This window comes from Panulirus ornatus, chromosome 27 (assembly GCF_036320965.1).
Source record: "Panulirus ornatus isolate Po-2019 chromosome 27, ASM3632096v1, whole genome shotgun sequence".
NCBI lineage: Eukaryota > Metazoa > Arthropoda > Malacostraca > Decapoda > Palinuridae > Panulirus > Panulirus ornatus.
Window position 1 is genome coordinate 16118517 of NC_092250.1, and position 26011 is coordinate 16144527.

General features: G+C 38.4%; 1 protein-coding gene across 4 annotated transcripts; it reads right to left on the reverse strand.

The window, feature by feature from the left end:
• Window positions 1-3231: 3231 nt before the first annotated feature.
• Window positions 3232-20469, reverse strand: LOC139757604 (uncharacterized). 4 transcript variants are annotated; one of them, XR_011714679.1, is made up of 4 exons: window positions 20365-20469; window positions 13949-16709; window positions 8962-9664; window positions 3766-3905 (listed from the first exon to the last, which is right to left on the reverse strand). XR_011714679.1 is itself a non-coding variant. In XM_071678240.1 (3 exons), exons 2-3 carry the CDS (start codon window positions 16627-16629, stop codon window positions 3770-3772), a joined length of 2817 nt encoding a protein of 938 aa, XP_071534341.1. In that variant the 5' UTR covers window positions 16630-16709; window positions 20365-20469; the 3' UTR covers window positions 3232-3769. The 4 variants fall into 4 exon arrangements, 2 of the variants coding, with proteins under 2 accessions (XP_071534341.1, XP_071534340.1); XR_011714680.1 differs by having other exon boundaries at window positions 3768-3905; window positions 9083-9664; XM_071678240.1 differs by lacking the exon at window positions 8962-9664 and having other exon boundaries at window positions 3232-3905.
• Window positions 20470-26011: the final 5542 nt, after the last annotated feature.

Genomic DNA, 26011 nt, shown 5'->3' on the forward strand with positions numbered 1-26011 from the left:
TTTTATTGATCTTATGATGTGGTAGGGGTTTGACGCAGAGGGATAAACTACCTAAAATTTATATTGCTATCATTTCTTGCAGAACACGAGGCATTACCAGTGCTAAGGGAGCCTAAGTGTAACAATAACTTTTTCCGTTAATTTAATAATTTCAACAACAATTGAAAACGTCTTGAGGATACACAGTTTGGTTTAATTGGGATTAAACTTTAAGAGACGACCTGGGATCTATAGTTCAATAATTGTCACGGACGTGCGTATTTATAATCTGGTCAAGGGGAGAGCTAAATTTTGAACGTTCAAAGGCAATGCCAGACAAAAGAGTTGTATATGGGAATACCTTACATCTTTGAGACCCTGGGTTATTTGGATTTTTAAATGAGTCATTGATTAATTTCTTCTGAGATGAAATAGCCAATTTTGTCTTTTAAAAGCTGTCAGTAACCTACGAGTGATCTTTATCACAGCAGTTCAACATAATTTATAATATCTTGACAAATATTGGTTGCATAATGGACTGCTGCTATGATCTTAGCTTCTTCCTGGTACAGGATTCCTTTCCTTTGTCTTCATGAGGGTGGTTCAGGATACCCGATTATGTCCACTGGTCAGGACCATGTTATAAAATGTAATGGTGCGTGATACATATGGGCAAAGTGCAGGACAATTGAGGTATAATAAGTGCTTGGTCAAGTCTTCGTTGTTGGAGTAGCATCATGAGGCATGAACAGTCATATGTTGAAACGATGTTCCTTTGGACTTTAGGATAGTGGATTGTACGGAAGACCCGGGCTTGTCTGGGGCGTGTGGTTGCTGATGTGTGTATTATGTCTGGACTTTAAGGGTGGAGTTTAAGTTGGGGAAGCGATTAGACAGTGTTTATCTGGCGATTTCACTGTTTATAGATTTTGTCCGTGTTATATATGTTGAGGAGGAGGAGAAGGGGAAATCCGTAACTATGGATTGCTAAAGTGTAAGGCATAGGGTAAGGTTTTTGTTTCTGTTGAGCGTTAGTAGTAAGTTAGGAGGGATTGGTCTGTTGGGTGAAGGAGTCGAGTGTTATGGTTGGACTGTTTTGGGAGAACCTCTGTCACATTGTGTTGGTGGTGGTCAGCGTTTTTGGTTGCCTGGCAGTCTAATAATACTGGCCACTATTTTTTTTTTGTGTGTGTGTGTGTGTGGTTTACAGCTTATACTTGCTTTTGAGATGCTGGAAACCGGGCAGGGGAGGCCTATCTAGGTTAAGATGGAGAAGATCAACTACTTAAAGGAGGATGTAAAGGGATTATTTTTCCCTATTCCAAACAGGCGCCAGTGAGTGTTCCGAGCAGATTTAGTTTGTTTTGCTTTTACATCACTGTTTTTGTGATGGGGAGTATATGTAACGTGTGCGTCGTATGTAAAGCCTAGAATAGTTAGGGCTTTGTTCAATAGGAACGATTGTCGACAGGAGGGTATATGCTGGATTCGTATCAGTTTAGGGTTAAAAGAGTGAATGAAGACTTCTATGAAGATTCAGACTTTGTGTTCTTGAAGAGGTACTTTTCCACCTGTGAAATGAAATGCTACATGTCTGTTGTTACCATGGAGTAGTGTGCTGGTTGTGATTGTGAGGTCATCTGCATATGAGAGTATCTTTATTTTGTGGTTTGCTTGAGGTAATAGCAAGTAGTATGGGAAGAGATGGAAGTGGGTTGGAGAGATTAATACTGTCAACAAACATTTATTTTCCAAATACTTCCACCACATCACTTGAACTACTACAGCTTCAAACCTACCCACGTTTGCCCTCCTGGATAATGAACTCTCCACACATTCCACAAAGCTCCAAGATCTCTGCCTCCTCAACCACATTGTAACTCACTTCCACTTCCAAGGTTCCATTTGCTATGTCCACTCCCAAGTACCGAAAACACTTAACTTCTTCCAAATTTTCTCCATTCAAACCCACATCCCAGTTAAACCTAATACCCTTGCTTTCATTTACATTTACTTTCAACTTTCTGGTTTCACACACACTCCCAAACTGTCACCAACTTCTGCAATTTATCACTCAAATCTGCCACCAGTGCTGTGTCATCAGCAAGCAACAACTGACTCACTTCCTAGGCACCCTCACCCCTATGGAATGCATACTCACCCCCTCTCTCCAGACCCTTGCATAAGCAAATTAAACAGCTATAGTGAAATCATACACCCAAGCTACAGACCATCGTTCATCTGGAACTACTCACCCTCGTCTCTCCCAACTTGTAAACATGCCTTACACGCTTGATAAAAATTTTCAACTGCTTCTAGTACCTTTCTTCCAAAACCATATTTTTGTAAGACTTTCACAAAGCATCTCTTTTCAACCATATTGAATGCTTTCTTTCAGATCCACTCTTATCCTCTCATTTCATATTCAATCAATGCTCATCACATTATATATTGTACAGAAACATTTCCAACACATTCACCCTACTATTTATATCTTTATCTAAGGCTTATGCCTTGCATCCATACACCACCAATGGGACTATTATACCATCAAAAATGCCTATCTTTGCCCCAAGAGACAGTAACCTCTTGCCACAAAACCTTTGCCTCCTCATCCATTCAAAGGCTCACTTCTACTCCTGTAAATAATAGAAATTCATCCAAAATATAAAACCATACAACTTGTTATCTTCTAACATGAACAGTGATGTTTACTAATGTACAGATGAAATGAAAGCAGGAAAAAATTAATTGATAGTAAAAAAACATGTTGGTATATTCAAGCATCTGGCAGTGCTGTCCTGCTACCAACCCCCATGCTCATCCACTACATCGCAAATGTTTGGACGATTGCTCTCAAACAAATTATGCAATTCTGTGATCTGAAAAAAGAGTTCACTGTCAGGGAAAATAGGATTCATTTAACATTTTCTTAAATCCCCTTAAGGAAGGGGTGCTATTTCTTAGGTCTGCCACAGAGATGGGATTACTATAAAAATCTCATAATTTTTCAAACACCAGCAGTAATCATACTGATTATATCAATAAAGCTGATTGTAGGCAGGCATGTACATTATCAGTATCAATAGTCACTCATCTAACTGTACATTATCATTAATTCCATGGGATTCACCAGGTAAATATAGCCTCTCATCACTCATACATAAATTCAACCCTTAATCATCAGTAATAATAATAAAGATTTTTGCCATAACTACTACATAACTGTTCTTGAGGAAAATGAACAAGACATTATAAAGCAATGAAAATTTCTATTACTAAAAATAACAGCATTATATTTACAGAGCAAAATCACAAACATTTCAGTATTACAAAAGTCACAAACAGGATTATTACATACACACTTTTCCCTAAACTTTTCAACAGATTTCATTATTGATGTAACGGGAGTGAAATGCTGTTAACAGGTTGAACCAAGTTATATGAAGCAGTCAAGATAAACCATGGAGTAATCAGTGGAGCCTCACAGTGGATGGCAGACTAATTCTGGTACATTCATTCATGAAAGCATGGTAATGGATGCATAAAAAATGAGGTCACTATTCATCTGTTCCTAATGATATCTTGCAGAAGCAAAGAGGGCATTCAGATATTACAAAAAATTGCTACTAAAGTATAAAAACTATGACAATACCACAGCATTTCTAATAAAAAGCTTTCTAGACTTATTCTTTCATAACAATTTAAACTATCTGGCTGTTAATCTACCTGTCACCATTAACTCCATCCTGAGTCTATTGGGCAGATCTGGTACACATAGCCTCCCAATTTACTCAAACCAGGCCCCGTGAATTAAAGTGAAACACAAACTTTCACAATTACAGAATTGCTTCCTCCTTTTTTGGATGATTCGGGAGCCCAGCTGTCTCTGGGAAACACTGTGCTGGTTGCCCTCTGCCAGTGGCCTGTCAAGGGTGAGGCACAAAAGGTTAAGAAGTGGCCCTAGAATCTACCAGTTATGCCAGGGAGTTAAAGCGACAAGCAACTGAGCGTAATGGCTACCTATCTATCTATATCTCTGATGCCTGTTTTCTTTGGCAGGAAACAGCATACTACCCCTGTTTCAGCAAGGAAGCGCCAGGAAAACAGACAGAAAAAGCCACATTCATTCACACTCAGTCTCTAGCTGTCACGTGTAATGCACCGAAACCACAGCTCCTTATCCACATCCAGGCCACACATACCTTTTCATAGCTTACCCCAGATGTTTCACATGCCCTGGTTCAGTCCATTGACAGCATGTCGACCCAAGTATACTACATTGTTCCAGTTCACTCTATTCCTTACATGCCTTTCACACTCCTGTGTTTAGGCCTTGATCACTCAAAATCTTTTTCACTTCATCCTTCTACCTCCAATTTGGTCTCCCACTTCTCCTTATTCCCTTCACCTCTGACACATATATCCTCTTTGTCAACCTTTCCTCACTTATTCTTTCCATATGTCCAAACCATTTCAACACACCCTCTTCTGCTCTCTCAATTACACTCTTTTTATTTCCACACATCTCTCATACCCTTTCATTACTTACTCGATCAAACCACTTCACACCACATATTGTCCTCAAACATTTCATTTCCAACACATCCACCCTCCTCTGTACAACTCTCTCTGTAGCCCATGCCTTGTAACCATATAATATTGTTGGAATTACTATTCCTTCAATCATACCCATTTGTGCTCCAAGATAATGTTCTCACCTTCCACACATTCTTCATTGCTTCCAGAACCTTCGTCCCCTCCCCCACCATGACTCACTTCCATGGTTTCATTCACTGCCAAGTTCCACTCCCAGGTATCAAAAATACTTCACTTCCTCCAATTTTTTTCTGTTTAGACTTTCATCCCAATTAATGTGTCCTTCAACCCTACGGAACTTAATAACCATATCCTCCTCTCTGTATTGTACTGGAAACCCTAATGTGATGAACATTACATAATAAGGTTCCTAAAGGCAGAGGTTGTTGTATGGATACTATCATGACAGATAATTTAGATATTAATTTTCTAAACGGGGAAACAGGAGTCATGCGGGGAGTGCTCATCCTCCTTGAAGGCTCAGATTGGGGTGTCTAATTGTGTGTGGATGTAACCAAGATGAGAAAAAAGAAGAGCTAGGTAATATGTTTGAGGAAAGGAACCTGGATGTTTTGGCTCTAAGTGAAACGAAGCTCAAGGGTAAAGGGGAAGAGTGGTTTGGGAATGTCTTGGGAGTAAAGTCAGGGGTTAGTGAGAGTACTAGAGCAAGGGAAGGAGTAGCACTACTCCTGAAACAGGATTGTTGGGAGTATGTGATAGAGTGCAAGAAAGTAAACTCTGGATTGATATGGGTAAAACTGAAAGTGGATGGAGAGAGATGGGTGATTTTTGGTGCATATGCACCTGGGCATGAGAAGAAACATCATGAGAGGCAAGTGTTTTGGAAGTAGCTGAGTGTGTTAGTAGTTTTGATGCACGAGACCGGGTTATAGTGATGGGTGATTTGAATGCAAAGGTGAGTAATGTGGCAGTTGAGGGAATAATTGGTGTACGTGGGGTGTTCAGTGATGGAAATGGTGAAGAGCTTGTAGATTTATGTGCTGAAAAAGGACTGGTGATTGGGAATATCTGGTTTAAAAAGAGATATACATAAGTATATGTATGTAAGAAGGAGAGATGGCCAGAGAGCGTTATTGGATTATGTGTTAATTGATAGGCGTCCAAAAGAGAGACTTTTGTACGTTAATGTGCTGAAAGGTGCAACTGGAGGGATGTCTGATCATTATCTTGTGGAGGTGAAGGTGAAGATTTGCAGAGGTTTTCAGAAAAGAAGAGAGAATGTTGGGGTGAAGAGAGTGGCGAGAGTAAGTGAGCTTGGGAAGGAGACTTGTGAGAGGAAGTACCAGGAGATACCGAGTACAGAATGGAAAAAGGTGAGAACAAAGGATATAAGGGGAGTGGGGGAGGAATGGGATGTAATTAGGGAAGCAGAGATGGCTTGTGCAAAAGATGCTTGTGGCATGAGAAGCATGGGAGGTGGGCAGATTAGAAAGGGTAGTGAGTGGTGGGACGAAGAAGTAAGATTATTAGTGAAAGAGAAGAGAGAGGCATTTGAACGATTTTTACAGGGAAATAATGCAAATGACTGGGAGATGTAAAAAAGAAAGAGGCAGGAGGTCAAGAGAAAGGTGCAAGAGCCAAAAAAGAGGGCAAATGAGAGATGAGGTGAGAGAGTATCATTAAATTTTAGGGAGAATAAATAGATGTTTTGGAAGGAGGTAAATAAAGTGCGTAAGACAAGGGAACAAATGGGAACATCAGCGAAGGGGGCTAATGGGGAGGTGATAACAAGTAGTGGTGATGTGAGAAGGAGATGGAGTGAGTATTTTTAAGGTTTGTTGAATGTGTTTGATGATAGAGTGGCAGATATAGGGTGTTTTGGTCAAGGTGGTGTGCAAAGTGAGAAGGTTAGGGAGAATGATTTGGTAAACAGAGAAGAAGTAGTGAAAGCTTTGCGGAAGATGAAAGCTGGCAAGGCAGCGGGTTTGGATGGTATTACAGTGGAATTTATTAAAAAAGGGGGTGACTGTATTGTTGACTGGTTGGTAAGGTTATTTAATGTACGTATGACTCATGGTGAGGTGCCTGAGGACTGGTGAAATGCTTGCATAGTGCCATTGTACAAAGGCAAAGGGGATAAGAGTGAGTGCTCAAATTACAGAGGTATAAGTTACTTGAGTATTCCTGTTAAATTATATGGAAGGGTATTGATTGAGAGGGTGAAGGCATGTACAGAGCATCAGATTGGGGTAGAGCAGTGTGGTTTCAGAAGTAGCAGAGGATGTGTGGTTCAGGTGTTTGCCTTTAAAAATATATGTGAGAAATACTTAGAAAAGCAAATGGATTTGTATGTAGCATTTATGGATCTGGAGAAGGCATATGATATAGTTGATAGAGATGCTCTGTGGAAGGTATTAAGAATATATGGTGTGGGAGGTAAGTTGTTAGAAGCAGTGAAAAGTTTTTATCAAGGATGTACGGCATGTGTACATGTAGGAAGTGAGGAAAGTGATTGGTTCTCAGTGAATGTTCGTTTGCGGCACGGGTGCGTGACGTCTCCATGGTTGTTTAATTTGTTTATGGATGGGGTTGTTAGGGAGGTGAATGCAAGAGTTTTGGAAAGAGGGGCAAGTATGCAGTCTGATGTGAATGAGAGAGCTTGGGAAGTGAGTCAGTTCTTGTTTGCTGATGATACAGCGCCGGTGGCTGATTCGGGTGAGAAACTGCAGAAGCTGGTGACTGAGTTTGGTAAATTGGGTGAAAGAAGAAAGCTGAGAGTAAATGTGAATAAGAACAAGGTTATTAGGTACAGTAGGGTTGAGGGTAAAGTTAATTGGGAGGTAAGTTTGAATGGAGAAAAACTGGAGGAAGTGAAGTGTTTTAGATATGTGGGGGTGGATTTGGCAGCGGATGGAACCATGGAAGCGGAAGTGAATCATAGGGTGGGGGAGGGGGCGAAAGTTCTGGGAGCGTTGAAAAATGTGTGGAAGTCGAGAATGTTATCTTGGGAAGCAAAAATGGGTATGTTTGAAGGAATAGTGGTTCCAACAATGTTATATGGTTGCGAGGTGCGGGCTATAGATAGAGTTGTGCGCAGGAGGGTGGATGTGCTGGAAATGAGATGTTTGAGGACAATATGTGGTGTGAGGTGGTTTGATCAAGTAAGTAATGAAAGGGTAAGAGAGACATGTGGTAATAAAAAGAGTGTGGTTGAGAGAGCAGAAGAGGGTGTTTTGAAATGGTTTGGTCACATGGAGAGAATGAGTGAGGAAAGATTGACAAAGAGGATATGTGTCAGAGGTGGAGGGAACAAGGAGAAGTGGGAGACCAAATTGGAGGTGGAAAGATGGAGTGAAAAAGATTTTGAGTGATCAGGGCCTGAACATGCAGGAGGATGAAAGGCGTTCAAGGAATAGTGAATTGGAATGATGTAGTATACTGGGGTCGACATGCTGTCAATGGATTGAACCAGGGCATGTGAAGCGTCTGGGGCAAACCATGGAAAGTTTTGTGGGGCCTGGATGTGGAAAGGGAGTTGTGGTTTCGGTGCATTATACATGGCAGCTAGAGACTGAGTGTGAATGAATGTGGCCCTTGTTGTCTTTTCCTAGCACATGTGGGGGGAGGGAGTTGTTATTTCATGTGTGGCGGGGTAGCGACGGAAATGAATAAGGACAAACAGTATGAATTATGTACATGTGTTTATATGTATATGTCTGTGTGTGTATATATATGTACACGTTGAGATGTATAGGTAAGTATATGTGCTGTGTGTGGACATGTATGTATATACATGTGTATTTGGGTGGGTTGGGCTATTCTTCCGTCTGTTTCCTTGCACTACCTCGCTAAATGCGGGAGACAGCAACAAAGTATAATAAATATAAATAAATAAACAATTTAGATTTTCAAACAGTCATTGCATTTCATAGACATTATTTCTGTATTTTGAATTTATACAAGTTTCGAGACTGTAATGCTTATTGACCATCTCCCTAAGTATTTCAGAGTGCTCTATAAGAAGAAATGGTCTACTACAGTAGTGGAATGGAAGGAGAGAGAAGCAGAATCTAGCCCCACAACATCACACTGCTCCAAAAATCCTTTTTAATCTTGCATATAATCTTTGCCTCAGCAGACACTACACTAGGGTTGCCCTCTGCCAGTGACTTCTTAAGGTTGAGGCACTGAAGGCTAAAAATCAGCACTAAAGTTCACTAGTTATGGTGACTCTATTGCTATTGCCACTCCACTGAGGAAGTTCCATTTGGAACAGGTATCATAGATATAGTTAGAGTTACAGAGCATGGATGGAACAGACTGAGAATAGTGTGGGTGAAAGGAAAGATTGGAATTGTGTAGTATGCACACTTTCAGTAAAAAAAAAAAGGTACTGTACTATGAAAAACAACAAGCACTTACATTGCTCAATGTCCTCCCAAAGAGGATGAGGGTAATCATTTGTAGGAGTCTGTTTGCCATGATATCTGTCTTTATCTAATACAAATATGTAAGGAATTTGAACTTATCATCATTTACACACCCAAGTCATAGCACTAAAATCTTGCAAGTATGTGCGGGCCGGTGTCTTGCAGAGAGAGGGCACTGCCGCCTGAGACTGGACGCTGCCACAACTGGGGACAAAGCAGTTGCTGGTGGGTACTCCCCTTGACCCATGGATGTCACGGGGATTGGCGGAATCTGGAGGCATAGGCAATATCGGTTTCACAAAGACAGGCAGACACTGCCATCCAGCTTCACTGAGATTGTCTACGTGGCTTCACCTCCACTACCACACCCAACCTGTCCCACACCTTCAAAGCGACACCTGCTCACAAACTGGGGTGCCCATGGACAGTTGGGGCAGCATAGACTGTCACCTGCTAAGCCACTCTATTTCTTAAGAACTCACCATCTTTTCCACTAATTTCATAACCAGTTGATGGAAATATGTGCATCTTCCAGTTTCCTATTCAATTCAGCCATTTCTGACATAGTAGGCTGATTGACAGTGTCAATAGAGAATTTGCCTTGGAAGATTCCTCTCAGTTTCTTTACAAGCAACATTATTCCCGAGAATGTTACTCCACTATTTTGCAGAAACAAGTGCTTGCATGAAGGACTTCTGCCAAATAAAACAAAATCTAGTTAAAATTAAGTACCTAAAAAAATCTGTAATATATGTTTATATATCAAAATCTCCATGCACTCTGTTTAGAAAGTATTCTCTGAATGTCGTAGGTGACCAAGATGGGTTGGGAGCAGGGGGCTGGAAACACTCCCCACATTGTGTTTCAACTTCTAAAAGATGCAACAGAAAAAGTAGCCAAAGCAGGGGCCTGGAAACACTCCACTTATTGTATTTCAAATTCTAAAAGATGGAACAAGGAGGAGCTAATTGAGAGTACTCATCTTTTTCGAAGGCCCAAGCTGGAGTGTCTGAATGAGTGTAGATGTAACCAAGATGAGAAAAGAGATAACAGTATGTTTGAAGAAAGGAATATGGATGTTCTAGCCCTCAGTAAAACAAAGCTCAAGGGTAAACGGGAAAAATGGTTCAGGAATGTCTTGGGGTAAAGTAAAGGGTTAATGTGAGGGAGAGAGCCAAAGATGATGTGGGTAAAACTGAAAGTGGATTACAAGAGATGGGAGATTAATAATACTTTTGCACCTGGACAATCAAAAGATAGACAAAGAGAGGCAAGTATTTTGGGAGCAGCTAAGTGAGTGCATTAGCAATGTTGATGCAAGTGACAAAATATTCATGATGGAAGAATTGAATGTGGAAGTGAGTTATGTGGCAGCTGAGAGTATAAATGGGGTATTCATTTAGGTGAATAAAATTGGTATATAGTAGTTGGAAGGCAGCTAACGACCAAGGAGGTATATTACCAGTACTACCTGACTGTGTGTAAATAAGGAGGGTTTGAGACAGCTGTGCAGTAAGCTAGCACTTCAGCGGTTGTCTAGTTGCACTCCACTGACCCAGGTAGCAGTCTTCCTTCTGCCTCACCTACATGTGGACAACTGGCATTCTGTCCACAAACAGGCAATCTCTCCTTGTCCCACAACACTTGACAAACACAACGCATACAGCCCAGTCTTTGTAACTCTGGATTTTCCTGTGGTGAGTGCTATGTGCTCACCCTACCTTTTGGCAAAATGGTAGGAGCAACAGATAAAAGTGGTAGATAGGAACATTAAGGCAGAAGCATTATTAGGAACATTAAGTAGAAGTAGTAGGTAGGAACATTAGGCATAAGCATTAGGTACAAGTAGTTAATAGACTTGCACTTTGCCAGTGTCCTGTTAAGAGTGAAGCACTAAAGGCTAAGAAGCAGCGATGGAGTTCACTAGTTGTGGATGCAACATTCTTTGGTCATCCCCTGAAGGGAATTCCAGAAGGGAACAGGCATCAGAGATATACACATAATGAAATTTGTGAACAGTTTGTGGATGTGTGCACTGAAAAAGGACTGTTGATGGGGATTATCTGGTTTAAAAAGAGGGACTTTTTCCCCCACAAAAAGAAGGAACAAGAAGAGCCAAGTAAGGAATTTTCCCTCATAGGCTCAGTCGTCTTATTGCTACCTTGCTGACGTGGGTAAATGGTGAATACGTATGAAACTACATATTTTCATTATTATTATTATACTTTGTCGCTGTCTCCCACGTTAGCAAGGTAGCACAAAGAAACAGATGAAAAAATGGCCCAACCTACCCACATACACATGTATATACATATGCGCCCACACACACACATATATATACCTATAAATTTCAACGTATACATACACAGACATATACGTATATACACATGTACATATTCATACTTGGTGCCTTCATTCATTCCCGTCGCCACACATGAAATGGCATCCTCCTTTCCCCACGCACGTGCAAGGAAAAGACAACAAAGGCCACATTCATTCACAGTCTCTAGCTGTCATGTGTAATGCACTGAAACCACAGCTCCCTTTCCACATCCAGGCCCCACAAAACTTTCCACGGTGTACCCCAGACACTTCACATGCCCTGGTTCAATCTATTGACAACATGTTGACCCTGGTATACCAAATCGTTCCAATTCATTCTATTCCTTGCACGCCTTTCAACTTCCTGTATGTTCAGGCCCCGATTGCTCAAAATCTGTTTCACTCCATCCTTCCACCTCCAAATTGGTCTCCCACTTCTCCTCATTCCCTCCACCTCTGACACATATATCCTCTTTGTCAATCTTTCCTCACTCATTCTTTCCATGTGACCAAACTATTTCAATAACCCTCTTCTGCTCTCTCAACCACACACTTTTTATTACCACACATCTCTCTTACCCTTTCATAACTTACTCGATAAAACCACCTCACACCACATATTGTCCTTAAACATTTCATATCTATCTATAGCCCATGCCTCGCAACCATATAACATTGTTGGAACCACTATTCCTTCAAACATACCCATTTTTGCTCTCCGAGATAACATTCTCGCCTTCCAAACATTCTTCAACGCTCCCAGAACCTTCACCTCCTCCCCCAGATATACATATATAGTGAAGCACTAAAGGCTAAGAAGCAGCGATGGAGTTCACTAGTTGTGGACGCAACATTCTTTGGTCATCCCCTGAAGGGAATTCCAGAAGGGAACAGGGGAGAAAGAATACTTCCCACGTATTCCCTGCGTGTCGTAGAAGGCGACTAAAAGGGAAGGGAGCGGGGGGCTGGAAATCCTCCCCTCGTTTTTTTTTCTTTCTTTTTTAATTTTCCAAAAGAAGGAACAGAGAAGGGGGCCAGGTGAGGATATTCCCTCAAAGGCCCAGTCCTCTGTTCTTAACGCTACCTCGCTGTCGCAGGAAATGGCGAATAGTATGAAAAAAAAAAAATATATATATATATATATATATATATATTATGCTAATAGCCATGAGGAAAAAGAAACTGGATAAGATCCCAAATGCACTTCCACATAATGACTACGTCAAGAATTAGAAGACTTAGAACAATCAATTAGCTAAGTTGCCATTGGTACACAACTGTTTCTGGTTTGGTATTATTCGAGTCTAGCACTATGCCTGTCATAAAATTTTATTAAGCGGACAAGACAGGGAACTGTTTATAAAATTTTGCCTACAACAAAGCTATCCATGTTACCATTCTTTGTATATTTATTACAAGAAGATTCAATGATAATTTTCTTGGTAAAGGAGTTACAGTTAATAACAGAATTAGTGTTGCTTAAGTCTAACATAGAGATTCTTACCAGTCTGCCCAATATATTACAGTTTTTGCAAGGTATTCTGTAAATACAGCCCAGAGAACTTCATGGCAAGTTTTTGATTAAGATATTCTTGATAGTATTGTTGTTGCCAGAGACTACATTCACATTAAAGAATTGAAGCACCTTGGAGAGTAACATAAAATCATCACTAAATGGGAGAACTAAAAGGTTACTGGCATCAAGGGGAGGTTTGGGGTTAACTCTATAAAATGAATTCTTTGCTAACTTAAGAGATTTATCAATGAAAGTTCTTGGATACTCTAACTTGGATGCAAGAGCATATATCTTCTTAAACTCGTTATCATCAAATTCTGAACTGCATGTATGTAATGATCTAAGGAACAGTGACTTGAACGACGATTGTTTAACTCTGTTATGGTGAGCTGAGTAATAATGAATATAAGAACAAACATAAGTGGGTTTTCTGTATATGTTAAGCTTAAATATGTTTCCAACCCTGAGGATCATGCAATCTAAAAATGGTGACATACGATTATTTTCCAGTTTCACAATAAATCTGATAGATGGTACTAAATTGCTAAGTAAAGGGAGAAACATTTGTAAAGTTTTGCTTGTTGGTCAAGCACAAAGATCATAATCTACATAGCTAATCCAGGCATGCTAGTTTGTTCATCAGTGGGCCAAATGTAACCAACTGAGCCCACCTATCACCCCCATTCCCTAACCAGGCTGAGACTGTGATTGTCGCCACTAGGTAAAGGCAGTATTACCATTTGTTTAATCTAGTTATTCATTTGTTTCCAAGTTCTAAAGTTGTATCTTATATTTTCTAAAGGTTACTTTGTCTGAATTCAGACTCATTTTTCAATCCTTCAGCCACACTGGAGGAGGAGGGGTGAAGGTACTAGGTGCCACAATGAGTGGTTAAGTATGGCATGCTTCATATAAATACTAATTTTAGTTGTACACATACATATGTCAATTTTGAAGAATAAATGTGCAACATCATGCATTAAAATATGTAAGGTATAAAACTCACATGCATTAACTCATTACACAAAAGATGATACTGGTAATGTCTGACTATATATGCAAAAAACAAGGAAGGAATCTAAAAGCAGATATTTAGGCAATTTACCCAACAAAACAGATATTGTAAATATTGTATACATACCTGCCACCCACTTTTTCAACAACGTTCACAAACCACTGTATGTTTTCATCCTGTATGTTTTCCACAGTGATTTCCAAGTTTCCTTTGAAACACAGGTTGGCTAAATGTTCCGTTGCACAGGTTGGAGGCAGAGCAAGAGTTAAACGAATTTGTCTAACAGATTTGTAGATCTTTGACAAACTATTACTAAAAGACCTGAGGGCTCCTGCAGTCATGATTCTGATACGAATAGTCTTTAACTTGAAGCAATAAGAAAGGACTTCCTTGTCCTCTCTCTGTTCTCCAAGACCACCAGTGAAATTCACAAGGTGACCCCATGGATTCAGGGTACGAAGAAATTCATCAGATGGCCTATGAAAATCATATTCATTATGCCTCCAAAAATGCAACTCCACTAGGATAGGTTTTTGTTTACCATATCGATTTTTCAATTCATTTCTCATCGTTTTCATAATATCAAAAAAGTCTGGGATTTCGTATGGTTCAATACCATTGGCGATTTCAATTTTCAGTGTTTTTAGCATTACATTAGTTTTTATCAAAAGGTTGAGGCCTGCAACAAGGTGAGTGTCATCAAGGTGCCAGTCCTCAACTGGCAATTTGCGTTTAGCGATAATTTTTCCAATTGTGAAGTGGTTCAATGACTCTACAAATAACATCCACCAAAAATTAAAATTGATACTTTGTACTTCTGCTTGCTCTATCAATTCAATTAGATCATCAACATGGGTTTTCAAGATTTGCTTCTTAGCTAAGTGACCAGTTAAGAATATGATAACCTCATGATATCTGCGCCAATTATTCAGTACATTAATACATGTAAAATTCTTGTTCATCTTGACTTTAGTAGCCAAGAATGCAGCAGCAAGGTATTCCATCTGAGTTTTATGTAAGAAGGCATAATCTCTCTGAAGACTGTCTTCTTTTTCTCTGACGTCACACATGAGAAAAGCAGACATGAACTCAGTCTCATCAATTTCTTTAGTAATACATTCTTTCTCAATCTTTTGCTTGACTTCATCAGAAATGTTAATGTTCCCTGATTGAAGCAAATCCCAAGCTTGTTCACCAAGAAACAGCAAAAGATCCTCCAAAATTCTGTCCTTATAAAAACAATTCAAACGTTCTAGCAACTTCATTTGGACAAGTTCAAATAACTCATAATAAAGGCAAGTAGAAGTGGTAACTCTGTTAAGCGCTTCAGGATTATCCCTCCAAAGATAAATTAAAAGAGCAAGAGTCAATGGGAGTCTGAGTTGACTACTCAAGACTTTCCCCTTTCTTCTAATGTATTCAGAAAATTCAGCAATCTGCTTTTTGCATTTTTCTGGGTTTTCCTCAACTGCATTGAAAACTTTTTTAATGAAATCTTTTGTGCTCTGATCATCAAAACCACAGATCTCAATTGAAAGGCAATCCACCTGATGCTTTTTTAACAGCAAAGCTGCATCCCGGTGAAATTCAGGCCGTGTTGTCAGAATGATGCGCTGATCACCAAATTTTGCAAAGATCTCTTCAATAACCTTATGTGATATTACATTAGCCTCATCAAAGCCATCTATGATAAATAATATGTCTAATTCTTGTAACAATGGTATAATATGATCTGAACTTTCAAAGTCCCTAGTGGTCTTTAAAAGCAGCTGCTGCATAAGATATTCCACAAGTCGACTTGATTTCACTGTACGCACACTTACAAATAGTACCAAATCAAAGTCACTCAGTGACAAGACTTCTTTCTTCTTTAAATACCAGTCATGTAAAAGAAAATAACACAAGGAACTCTTACCACATCCAGCTAAACCATACACTAACAGTGCTGGGGGCAACTTACAATCATCATATGCTTGTACTTTCACATTAAAAATATCTTTTATATCAATGTTATTCCTTGAATCTTCAGTTCTTAGGGGCGTAAAAATCTTTTCAACATAGAACTTATCAACTGAAGATTTGCTTACTTCTTCACCCATCATCCAAGTGCATGGGTTAAGAACTCTTAACCTGCGATAATCTTCCTCAAGTTCTTTGCGACCGCTGGTAATTAGTTTATGTATTCTATCCTTTTTAAAGTTTTGAATGTCTTCTTCTTGAGATGCAATATCACGCGGATGAACCTGAGCATCACGAATATCAGTGAGGATCTTCTCCATGCCTGAAATGTTATCTGTGAAATCCTTTTCCAATACTGTTCCAACACCTTCATATATGTCTCTTAGCAAAACTTTTAGGGTATCAATTTCCGATGCTACATCTTTCCCAATACAACCATATTTGTGGCTTATTTTATTTCTCAATTTCTTCAGAGTTTTGATATGATTTCTGCAATCATTGCTTAACTCATTATATATGTTGAAGCAGGCTTCTTCCATCAATTTACAGGCAGAGGATATATCCAATTCTTGTGTCATCAGGTCATCTTTAAGGAGTGGCTGCTGAATTTCACCAATTTTTGACTTGATCTTGTTTGAATTCCAATGCAAAACTTTTGCAAAATAATCTTTTAAAAGCATGGTCCCACCTTCAGAGTTCACAAGGGGATGTTGATACATTGCATGTACAACATCAGTCATAGTCTTCTGCCCTCCTACTATAACACATTTATACAATTTACTGAAAGCGATATCATCTTCGTTGAAGCCCAAAGGCATCCTGCTTTTAGGGAAGTCAAGCTCCATCATTGTGATGTTGAAGGGGATGGCTTTGTCGAAAGTAAGCTATAACTATCACACATCCTCCACAGCTGCTGGTAAACATCAGTCTGCAAGAGAAACTCTTTATTGCATACATATGTTTCAACAGAGTTTCCTGTTTAAATGAAGAAAGTTACAGCTTTCAAAATATCTATAACCTTACTAATTTATGCAGTCAAAACTTTTTTCCAAACAAGTGGAGCTGTGACTAAATGATATGTTTCCACTGATAAACTGGCTTATTTTCATCTTTGGCTGAACATGGCTACTACCGCAGCAAAGCTAAGTTTCACAAAACAAAAATGTGGAAAATTGATGAGAAAAGGTCATGTTAGTAAAGGAGGAGGTTTAACAGTGTACAGTACTACTAGTAAACAGTGAAGCTGTTATACACACACAGACATATACATATATACACATGTACATAATTCATACTGTCTGCCTTCATTTATTCCCACTGCCACCTCGCCACACATGGAATAACAACCCCCTCCCCCCTCATGTGTGAGAGGTAGCGCTAGAAAAAGACAACAAAGGCCCCATTCGTTCACACTCAGTCTCTAGCTGTCATGTAATAATGCACCGAAACCACAGCTCCCTTTCCACATCCAGGCCCCACACAACTTTCCATGGTTTACTCCAGACTCTTCACAAGCCCTGGTTCAATCCATTGACAGCACGTCGACCCCAGTATACCACATCGTTCCAATTCACTCTATTCCTTGCATGCCTTTCACCCTTCTGCATGTTCAGGCCCCGATCACTCAAAATCTTTTTCACTCCATCTTTCCACCTCCAATTTGGTCTCCCACTTCTCCTCGTTCCCTCCACGTATGACACATATATCCTCTTGGTCAATCTTTCCTCACTCATTCTCTCCATGTGACCAAACCATTTCAAAACACCCTCTTCTGCTCTCTCAACCACACTCTTTTTATTTCCACACATCTCTCTTACCCTTACATTACTTACTCGATCAAACCACCTCACACCACATATTGTCCTCAAACATCTCATTTCCAGCACATCCACCCTCCTGCGCACAACTCTATCCATAGCCCATGCCTCGCAACCATACAACATTGTTGGAACCACTATATATATATGTAGGTGGGTTGGGCCATTCTTTTGTCTATTCCCTTGTGCTACCTCGCCAACGTGGGAGACAGCCTTTGTTGTTGTCTTTTCCTAGTGCTACCTCACACACATGCAGGGGGAGTGGGTTGTCATTTCATGGGTGGTGGGGTGGTGACAGGACTGAATAAGGGCAGACAGTATGAATCATGTGCATGTGTATATATGTATATGTCTGTGTGTGTATATATATGTATTCGTTGAGGTGTATAGGTATGTATATGTGTATGTGTGGACATGTACGTATATACATGTGTATGTGGGTGGGTTGGGCCAATCTTTCATCTGTTTCATTGCGCTACCTCGCTAATGCGGGAGACAGCGACAAAGTATGATAAAATGAATAAATAATATATATAGATAGTTAATGAAATGGCCTTGATGAGGGCCTTAGTTGCCCATGCCATCTCAGCATACATAACAAAAAAAATCCTACAGCTTATAGAATGGTGGAACTAAACTGAAACATTAACAAAGCTAATTAATAATGAGGCACAAGAGAAAGGTAGGCAATCAATTTGAAAGAAAATACACATGTTCTAGCTTTAAGATCTTTATTTTACTCAAGGATTTGTTGTTTAGAATAAAAAATCATGAATTACGAGTGTGGATTTCTCATTAGCACTAATATTTCTTACTTTTTTCTAATGATACACTATTTTAAAAGCAAGGAGGGTTATGCATGAGGGAAAATGTGCAATTTCATCAAAAAACTATGGGTAAGATAAAGTATAATATCTTTAAACAATTTAACCCACATTTTGGAGTTTTGTAGATAAAGTCTAATAAAAACTAATTTCTTTAATTTGGAGGACAGGCATCTTTGTTTTTGCATACAGGGAATGATGTCACATCACAAGGCTTATAAAGGAAAGGAAGGCATAAACAAGGTAACTGGCATTTTCCATAAAGACATATGGAACTGACATCTCTAAACTTTGAAACTTTTCACAGAATTTGACAACTACAGTTCATGCTATTTTGTCATCAGAAATAGATGGAATTTCAAGTTGTTTTCAAAGGACAGCTATATCCAATTACATTTTTTATTTGGAGTGTATTTCTCAGAGCAGCCAGGAGGAACATTAGCTAGGAGCTTCTGCAAGCACTGTGCTAAGGTTGTTCTCTGCCAGTGACCTGTTACAGGTGAGGCATTAATGCTAAGAAGTGGCATTGGCGTTCACTAGTTATGGAGACTCTACTACCATGGCCAACACCTTGAAAGAGTTTCAAAAGGGAACAGGCATCAGAGACAGAGACAGAACAGATTCAGAAAGGAAAAAAAGATGGCAACAATTACTTCGTCATGGTACTAATATTTATATTTTTTCTTCATAAAATTGATACAAAATGTTTATTACTGATCCTGTGTCCTGCAACGTTGAAAAGCTGTGACATAATGTGTGGATGGAAGTAGCAGTGTAAGTTATTTAAGTCTGTCAAAAAAGTATCATTTCCAACAAAGGGAAGTTTCACCATTTCCTCATCAATGCAGCAAGATTGTATAATCGACAATATAAAGAGCAACTTGATTTACTTGATAATTTTGCTGTAAGCAACATAGGGACAGCTGCAAAAGAAATGCAGGCTGCCAACTACATCCACTTGACTCTTTGTTGAGCATATGTCGAGCTTTAATATGTTCGTATACTGATTTATAAACCAATTAAAGCTCTAAAGACACCAAACGAATTGCCACATGCACATGTGTTGAGGGCCTTGCACAAAGTGGAAGGTTTAGGCAAGAACTCTGGAATGGCATAGGCAACACTCCTATTTGTTTTTAAACTGATGAATTATGATGAAAAGGGTACCCATTAATTCATTAGTGAGTTTGATCAACAGTGGCAGAGAAGATGTAGGTAAAATGAAATTCATCAAATTTAGAGTAATATATATATATATATATATATATATATATATATATATATATATATATATATATATATATATATATATCCACTGGAACTTCATTCATATTACTCTAACTACTAGAACACATATATCTTTTTCTGATAAATGACACTTTCCACCTTCAGAAGCACTCCAATCCCTAAACTCCTGGCAACTGGGTTAGTCATTGTTCAAAGATAAGAAACTCATCTCCTTATGAAGAACTCCCACTCTTCCCGTCTTTTTACTCTCCCAAAAGAACAAATATATATAAAACCAGATGGGAGAAAAGAAATACCCCTCCCCCTTCTCCTTCCTTCCCTCCTTTCCTTTCAAAGTTCACCCACTTTCTAATAAATGATCGAGATTTACTTCCCTTGTTCTAAATGCCTCTTAACCATCAAATTAAGCGAGTATGAGCTGGGGGTGAGGGTTGTTCTTGTACTACAGAAATTACCTTAATCGACCTTAAATCACTTTGGCTGCGCTTAAGTTCACTGATAAGCATTTCTTCCAAAATGTTTATATATATATATATATATATATATATATATATATATATATATATATATATATATATATATATATTCAGAAATGCGTGTATATACATGAGATAATGCCCGTGAAAAAGTTCAATTAATTGTAATGGCTCCAATAAATTGAATAGGCAACACCATACCTGTCTCTGATACTTACCACTGCTTGGTATTTTCATTTCCGTTCGTGATATTTACTCCCAATCAAATTCCTCGTGACACTTGACCAGCTGATGAACCGAGCGCAGACAGGAGACTGTCAGAACTGACTCACAGAGTTGCCAAGTGTTGTGATTAAGCCATTACCAAACCCCTCATAAATCATTACCAAATTTAGTTTACCTATATATATATATACATATATATATATATATATATATATATATATATATATATATATATATATATATATATATATATATATATATATTAAATTCTAGCAAAAGACATTGTTACATCCAGGCGGACGGAAAGTGAACGTGTTTTGTACGGTGGTATAGGCTTACCTTCCTGTCTGTCTGTCTGTACTACTGTCTTCTGTCCAAAGTAGTAAATACTTAAGTCATGGAAAGTATATTTCTAGCATACCAGGTTTTAATATAATCAAATTTAGTCTTCCCATGACCAGAAAAATGCCAAAGCACAATTTTCCATCACTAAACTGTTTCTTCATGGCCCATTTTTTTTTTTTTTTGCTAATTTGGTAAATTTGCTAATTTGGTCATGAAAATTACCAGTTGCCAACTAGGACTGAGGTTCCCGAGTCAGCTGGTGGATGACAGGTTGACCATCCGGATCGCCTCCACGAACGACTTAAAAGCCTCGTTCGTGACAGAAAATCCACTGCATTTCTTCGTCTTAGACATGGTGGATGACGTCGAGAACACGGAACACTGTAAAAGCCATGCTAAGAAATCACAAAAATCGTGTTCCACACTCATTTTTATTGAAAATTTGAATAATGTCTAATAATGTATCTTTTTTTTTTATCGTAAGAGTAATAGCAATGAAAGGTGACACAGAATAACGAGCACAGACAGCATGTATAAGACTGATCATATATTAATGACAACCTTTCCACATGGCATTCTAGGTCAAAGACATGAAAGAATCAAAGATAAAAACCAGAACAGCGAAATAAAATGTCCATAAAAGAGTAAGAATAGATTAAAAACAATATAAAACCGGAATAAAACACTGAGTAACTCTTAGATAGGTTTAGATGTATTATTGACTGGTGTGAGGAGATGCTAGGAAAAGGTAAGATACATAGAGACATGAAAAACTTTCATGAAAGAATATGATACAGAAAAAAGAAGTAAAATACCTAAGAACAGTTGTTATAAATATATTTCATATAAACTACGTACATTTTGGTCAAATCATGAAGTCTGGCCGTACCAAATACGCGATCTTGGGGGTTGTTGGGTAATTAGAGGCATTGATTTAATACGGTAAAACACAAATATATGATATGATAATACGAGGGAGGGAAAAAGAATAATAAAAGTTTTTACCCTAAGGGTTTTGGTCCTGAAATACTAGTACAGCTGGGAAACTGCTCTGAAATTAATGTCTGTCCCCTTTAAACTACACACCCAGACCACAAAACATTAAAAAAAAATTGTCGTCCTTTGTTATAAGTATATTCATACACGCGCTTATCACAGTTATACGAGAATATAAAGAGAAGGCAAAGATGTTATTTTGTTCAGAGATCCGCTATATACGGATAAAGCAGAATGCAACAATCTTGTTTTAACAAACACATTAACAAATGTAAGGAGGACATAGCAAAATTTGGTTTAGATTATATTAGCCTATTATAACCAGATAACTACAGCATAAAATCATTTCAACGTACTCTTTGACAAGTTAAACGTCAAAGGACAGATTAGATCTTTTAAGCATAGAGACTAGATTATTCATAGACCTATATCAAACCTACATCAGACCAGACTATATTGGTGTGCAACCCATATATGAAAGACAGCATGACTGAAGCGAGTTTACTGTGTAGGAAATCCTATGATAAAATTCACTGTCTAAAGGTAAGATAAAGTCTTTTCAGAGATAGAGAGTTAATGACCTGATTGTAGCTTTTAAAATCCTCACAGGTTAAGAGAATGTGGATAATTTTTTTTTTCAAGCATGGCAACACAATCTGTGAGGGGTACGGGGTCCCAGCCTCTAAGTGAACTTAAATAGCTTCAGATTACAAAGTAAATCCGACTGACCAAAGTGGGGCTTTCCTTGCCTCTTGTCACAACAATTAGGGTCACATACTCTCAAACCTTCTGATTGCACGTCAGATAAATTTCAAATCGTCCATTCTCGTTTTTTTCTGTACAAAATGTTTTTTTTTTTTTTTTGCTTACTCTTAACAAATGGCGTTCCTACCTTCCTTTTACCTGCCCCTTAGTATATGGGATTCCAGGCAACCACCCAGTAAATCAGGCTCTTGAGCCAGCTCTGTACTTGTCTTTAGCAATAGAACATTATTCTTCCTTCTAGGGAACTAGAAGATAGAATATATGTTAACACATGTAGATTATTACCATTTTGTATACTGTATAACTGAAGAGTGGAGAGCAGACCACCCATTCATGCAAAGCCTCTCATCTCTCTTGGTGTATGAACTTTGTTGTATGGAGGTATCTAATCACCTGACCTGGTATAAAAACCCGCTCCTGGAGTTGGCTACTCAGCACATCAGAACGACTAACTAACACCCATATCTAATAACTTGTAGAATGCAAAATTTGAGAATATCAAGAATAAGGGATGGTTTCATCACCCTAATTAAACGAAATGACACCAGGGGTGATGGTGACTGTTGTTTATTATTACCTGGATTGATTACTTCCTGGGTCATTAAAGACACTTCTATACCAAAGTGTAACTTTTCTTTTTTTTTATCTAATCCCTGAATGAAATATGACGGATAGTACTAATATGCAGCCTTCACATATGCTAAGAAAAGACAATTCATTTTCCATTTATCACTCAAATTAGATCTTATTGCATTCTTTATATATGTCAAGAGGAGCCTATATGTTTGCCTTTTCATAATAAATGGACCTTATTCAGTCTTTGGGCAGAGCAAAACAAAAAAAAAATTGTCACTGGTCAATAAAAATAAAACTTATCTATGTAAAAACATAGTTCTACCTTTGATCCTCTTCATAATAAATGGACCTTATTCAGTCTTTGGGCAGAGCAAAACAAAAAAAAAAAACTGCCACTGGTCAACAAAAATAAAACTTATCTACATAAAAACATAGTTCTACCTTTGATCCATACATTCAGATATTCATTTTCCTTCATGTTACCTGGTTATTTTCAATTTTTTTTTATTTGGTTAAGGAACTTCCACTTCTAAATTTTATATTTTTGTTTTATATACATCTTGACTATGACTAAATTGAAAAGAATACATCTTTTTCTTCCTTAGGTTTTATTGAAAGTGACAGTAAAAATCAGGGGAAGTGTCATTCATAGTTACAACAGACAAGAGTCAAACCCTGATCACACCTTCCTGGCCTGCAGTGTATGACTCCATGTACCCACAACAAATAGCCAGTAGAAATAAAATCCTGTGGTTTACCTCACTAAACACCTGTTCCCACCCATACCTGCAAGGAATGTCCTCTAGCAATGCCTGAGCCAGTAATGGCTGGTATGAAGTCAATTAGAGGAATGAACAAAAACCAATCCAGCAAAAAAAGGGACTACAGACGAAAGCAAAGAAGAGACCAGAGATACAAGCACCAGAGAACAATTGTTCCAGTATGTTACAGGAATTTGTTAAGAAGCAAGACCAGATGGTAACACAACTGAAGCTAGAATTAAAAAACTGAGGAAGCAGCATTTCAAGGACATTGTAGGTAGTCATGAAACTAGAGAGACATACAGTTTTGTGGACAGGATTCACGAGATACAAAGGTGAAGGAGAAGCCATCAAAATGAAATCAAAATATGGGTCTTCCCCGATAACACTACAGGCTATTCATTCAAGAGGAAAGGATTAAAATGCATAGAAAATCTAATGATAACAACAATGGGCAGGATATTTCAGAAAGGATATCAGCAGCCATTCAAGTACAGGAAAGAAAAAAGCACATACAAAATCTACTGAATCCAACTAATAGCTGTTCAATTAAAGAAAAAGAAAAAAACACACACACACAAACACTGACTATAATGCTAAAAGAAGGCAGAGAGGTTTAAAAGGATAAATTTCAGCAGCAGATCAACAAATGCAGAGCATGAAGTGATGGAATGAAACATAGACCCAGGTTGACAAAAACAGACACACACAGGAAATTAAGATGAAGCAATCAAAGAGATTATAGGGAAAATCAGAGACACTCAGAGTTTGAAACTTCTACACCGAAGGATCTAGCTGAAAAGAGGGTGGCACTAAAATCAGAAAGATTAGTAAAATTGGAGGTTGATAGATGTTAATCAATCATATTTTGCCTTGGAAGATCATACACCAGATTAGGAAGAAGGGAAAAAGAAGAAAATGCATATCAAAAGACTGCTGGAGGTAATGGGACAGTCAGATGCCATTCCATGATGCAAGAAAAGAGAAGAATTGGTGGTTATAACCAAGATGCAGGGTGCAACCAGTTAAGGTTACAGATGACACAGAGTCATCAAGCCAGGATGTACTTAAGAAAACTTAGAATCTTAAAATGCACAATGGAATTCAGTGGGGTATTCACCAAACATAATTAATCAAAGGTAGAGAGGGATAAGCAAGAGGATGGAGCAGCCCCTCTAGCACTGCAGGGAGGGCAGGAGTATTAGATGGTAACATCAGACTGATAGTAATGAATTCAAAAGTTGATGGATTATCAATTAATGGTAAAGAACTGGAATTCAAAGATCATACAAGGGAAAGTTCACCTAATAGTGTTGGAATTGTGAAAAATAAGCTAATCTAATAAATAAATTCTCACATATTCTGCCCAGATGGATACATGATAGAGAGAAAGGTCATGCACAACAAACCTCTTGAGAAAATGAGCTCAGTCTTGGACAAAAGGAAAGGCTGTATCTGGACTACTGGGAAGCATTTGACACCTTATCACATGAGAAGCTGATTAAGAAGCTGGATCACCCAGCAGGAATAAAGGGAAAACTCATATTACTGATTGAAGATTATCTAGTTGGAGGAAACAAAGGATGCACAATGGAGGAGCCTTTCCAGATGAACTGAGGTGACTAATAAAGTGCTGCACAGTTCGGACCTGGGAGCATCATTCTCCTTGATTTATGCCAATAACATTCCTGAAGGAATGGAAAGCTACCTGAATATGTTTACAGATGATGTAAAGTCATGAGGTATGTGGAAAGAAGGAAGATTGCATCAGCATATAAGGGAATATGAACAAACTCCAAATTTGGTAGAAACAGCTGAAATTTAACCCAAGCAAATGTAAAGTAATGGGGATGAAACAGAGAGAAAGATGTCCTTAATATGATAATTACCTAGATCATCAGCTTCAGGATTCTAAGTATGAGAAGGACTTGGGAATCAACATCATCCTTAACCTGTTGAAACAGTCCCATATTAGGAAACAGCTGGAGAGAGATGAATTGTCTGCTGGCAAATATCATAACAGCATTAAAGTATATGGATAAGGAAATTTTTAGTTAGCTCTTCAAATCCTACATAAGGCTAAAACTAGAATCTGCTCCTCAGGTTTGGCCAACATGCCTAAAGAAGCACAGAGCTTATAGAGAAAGTCCAAAAGAAGGCAACAAATGCATAAGAATTAAATGAACTAAGTTACAGC

Excerpts from the sequence above, each read along its gene's own strand:
- LOC139757604 (XM_071678239.1), bottom strand. The coding sequence starts at position 16,629 with ATGATGGAGCTTGACTTCCCTAAAAGCAGGATGCCTTTGGGCTTCAAC. Across the intron at positions 9,665-13,948 it reads GTTGAAAAAGTGGGTGGCAG|AAGTCCTTCATGCAAGCACT; the intron begins GTATGTATACAA and ends TTTATTTGGCAG.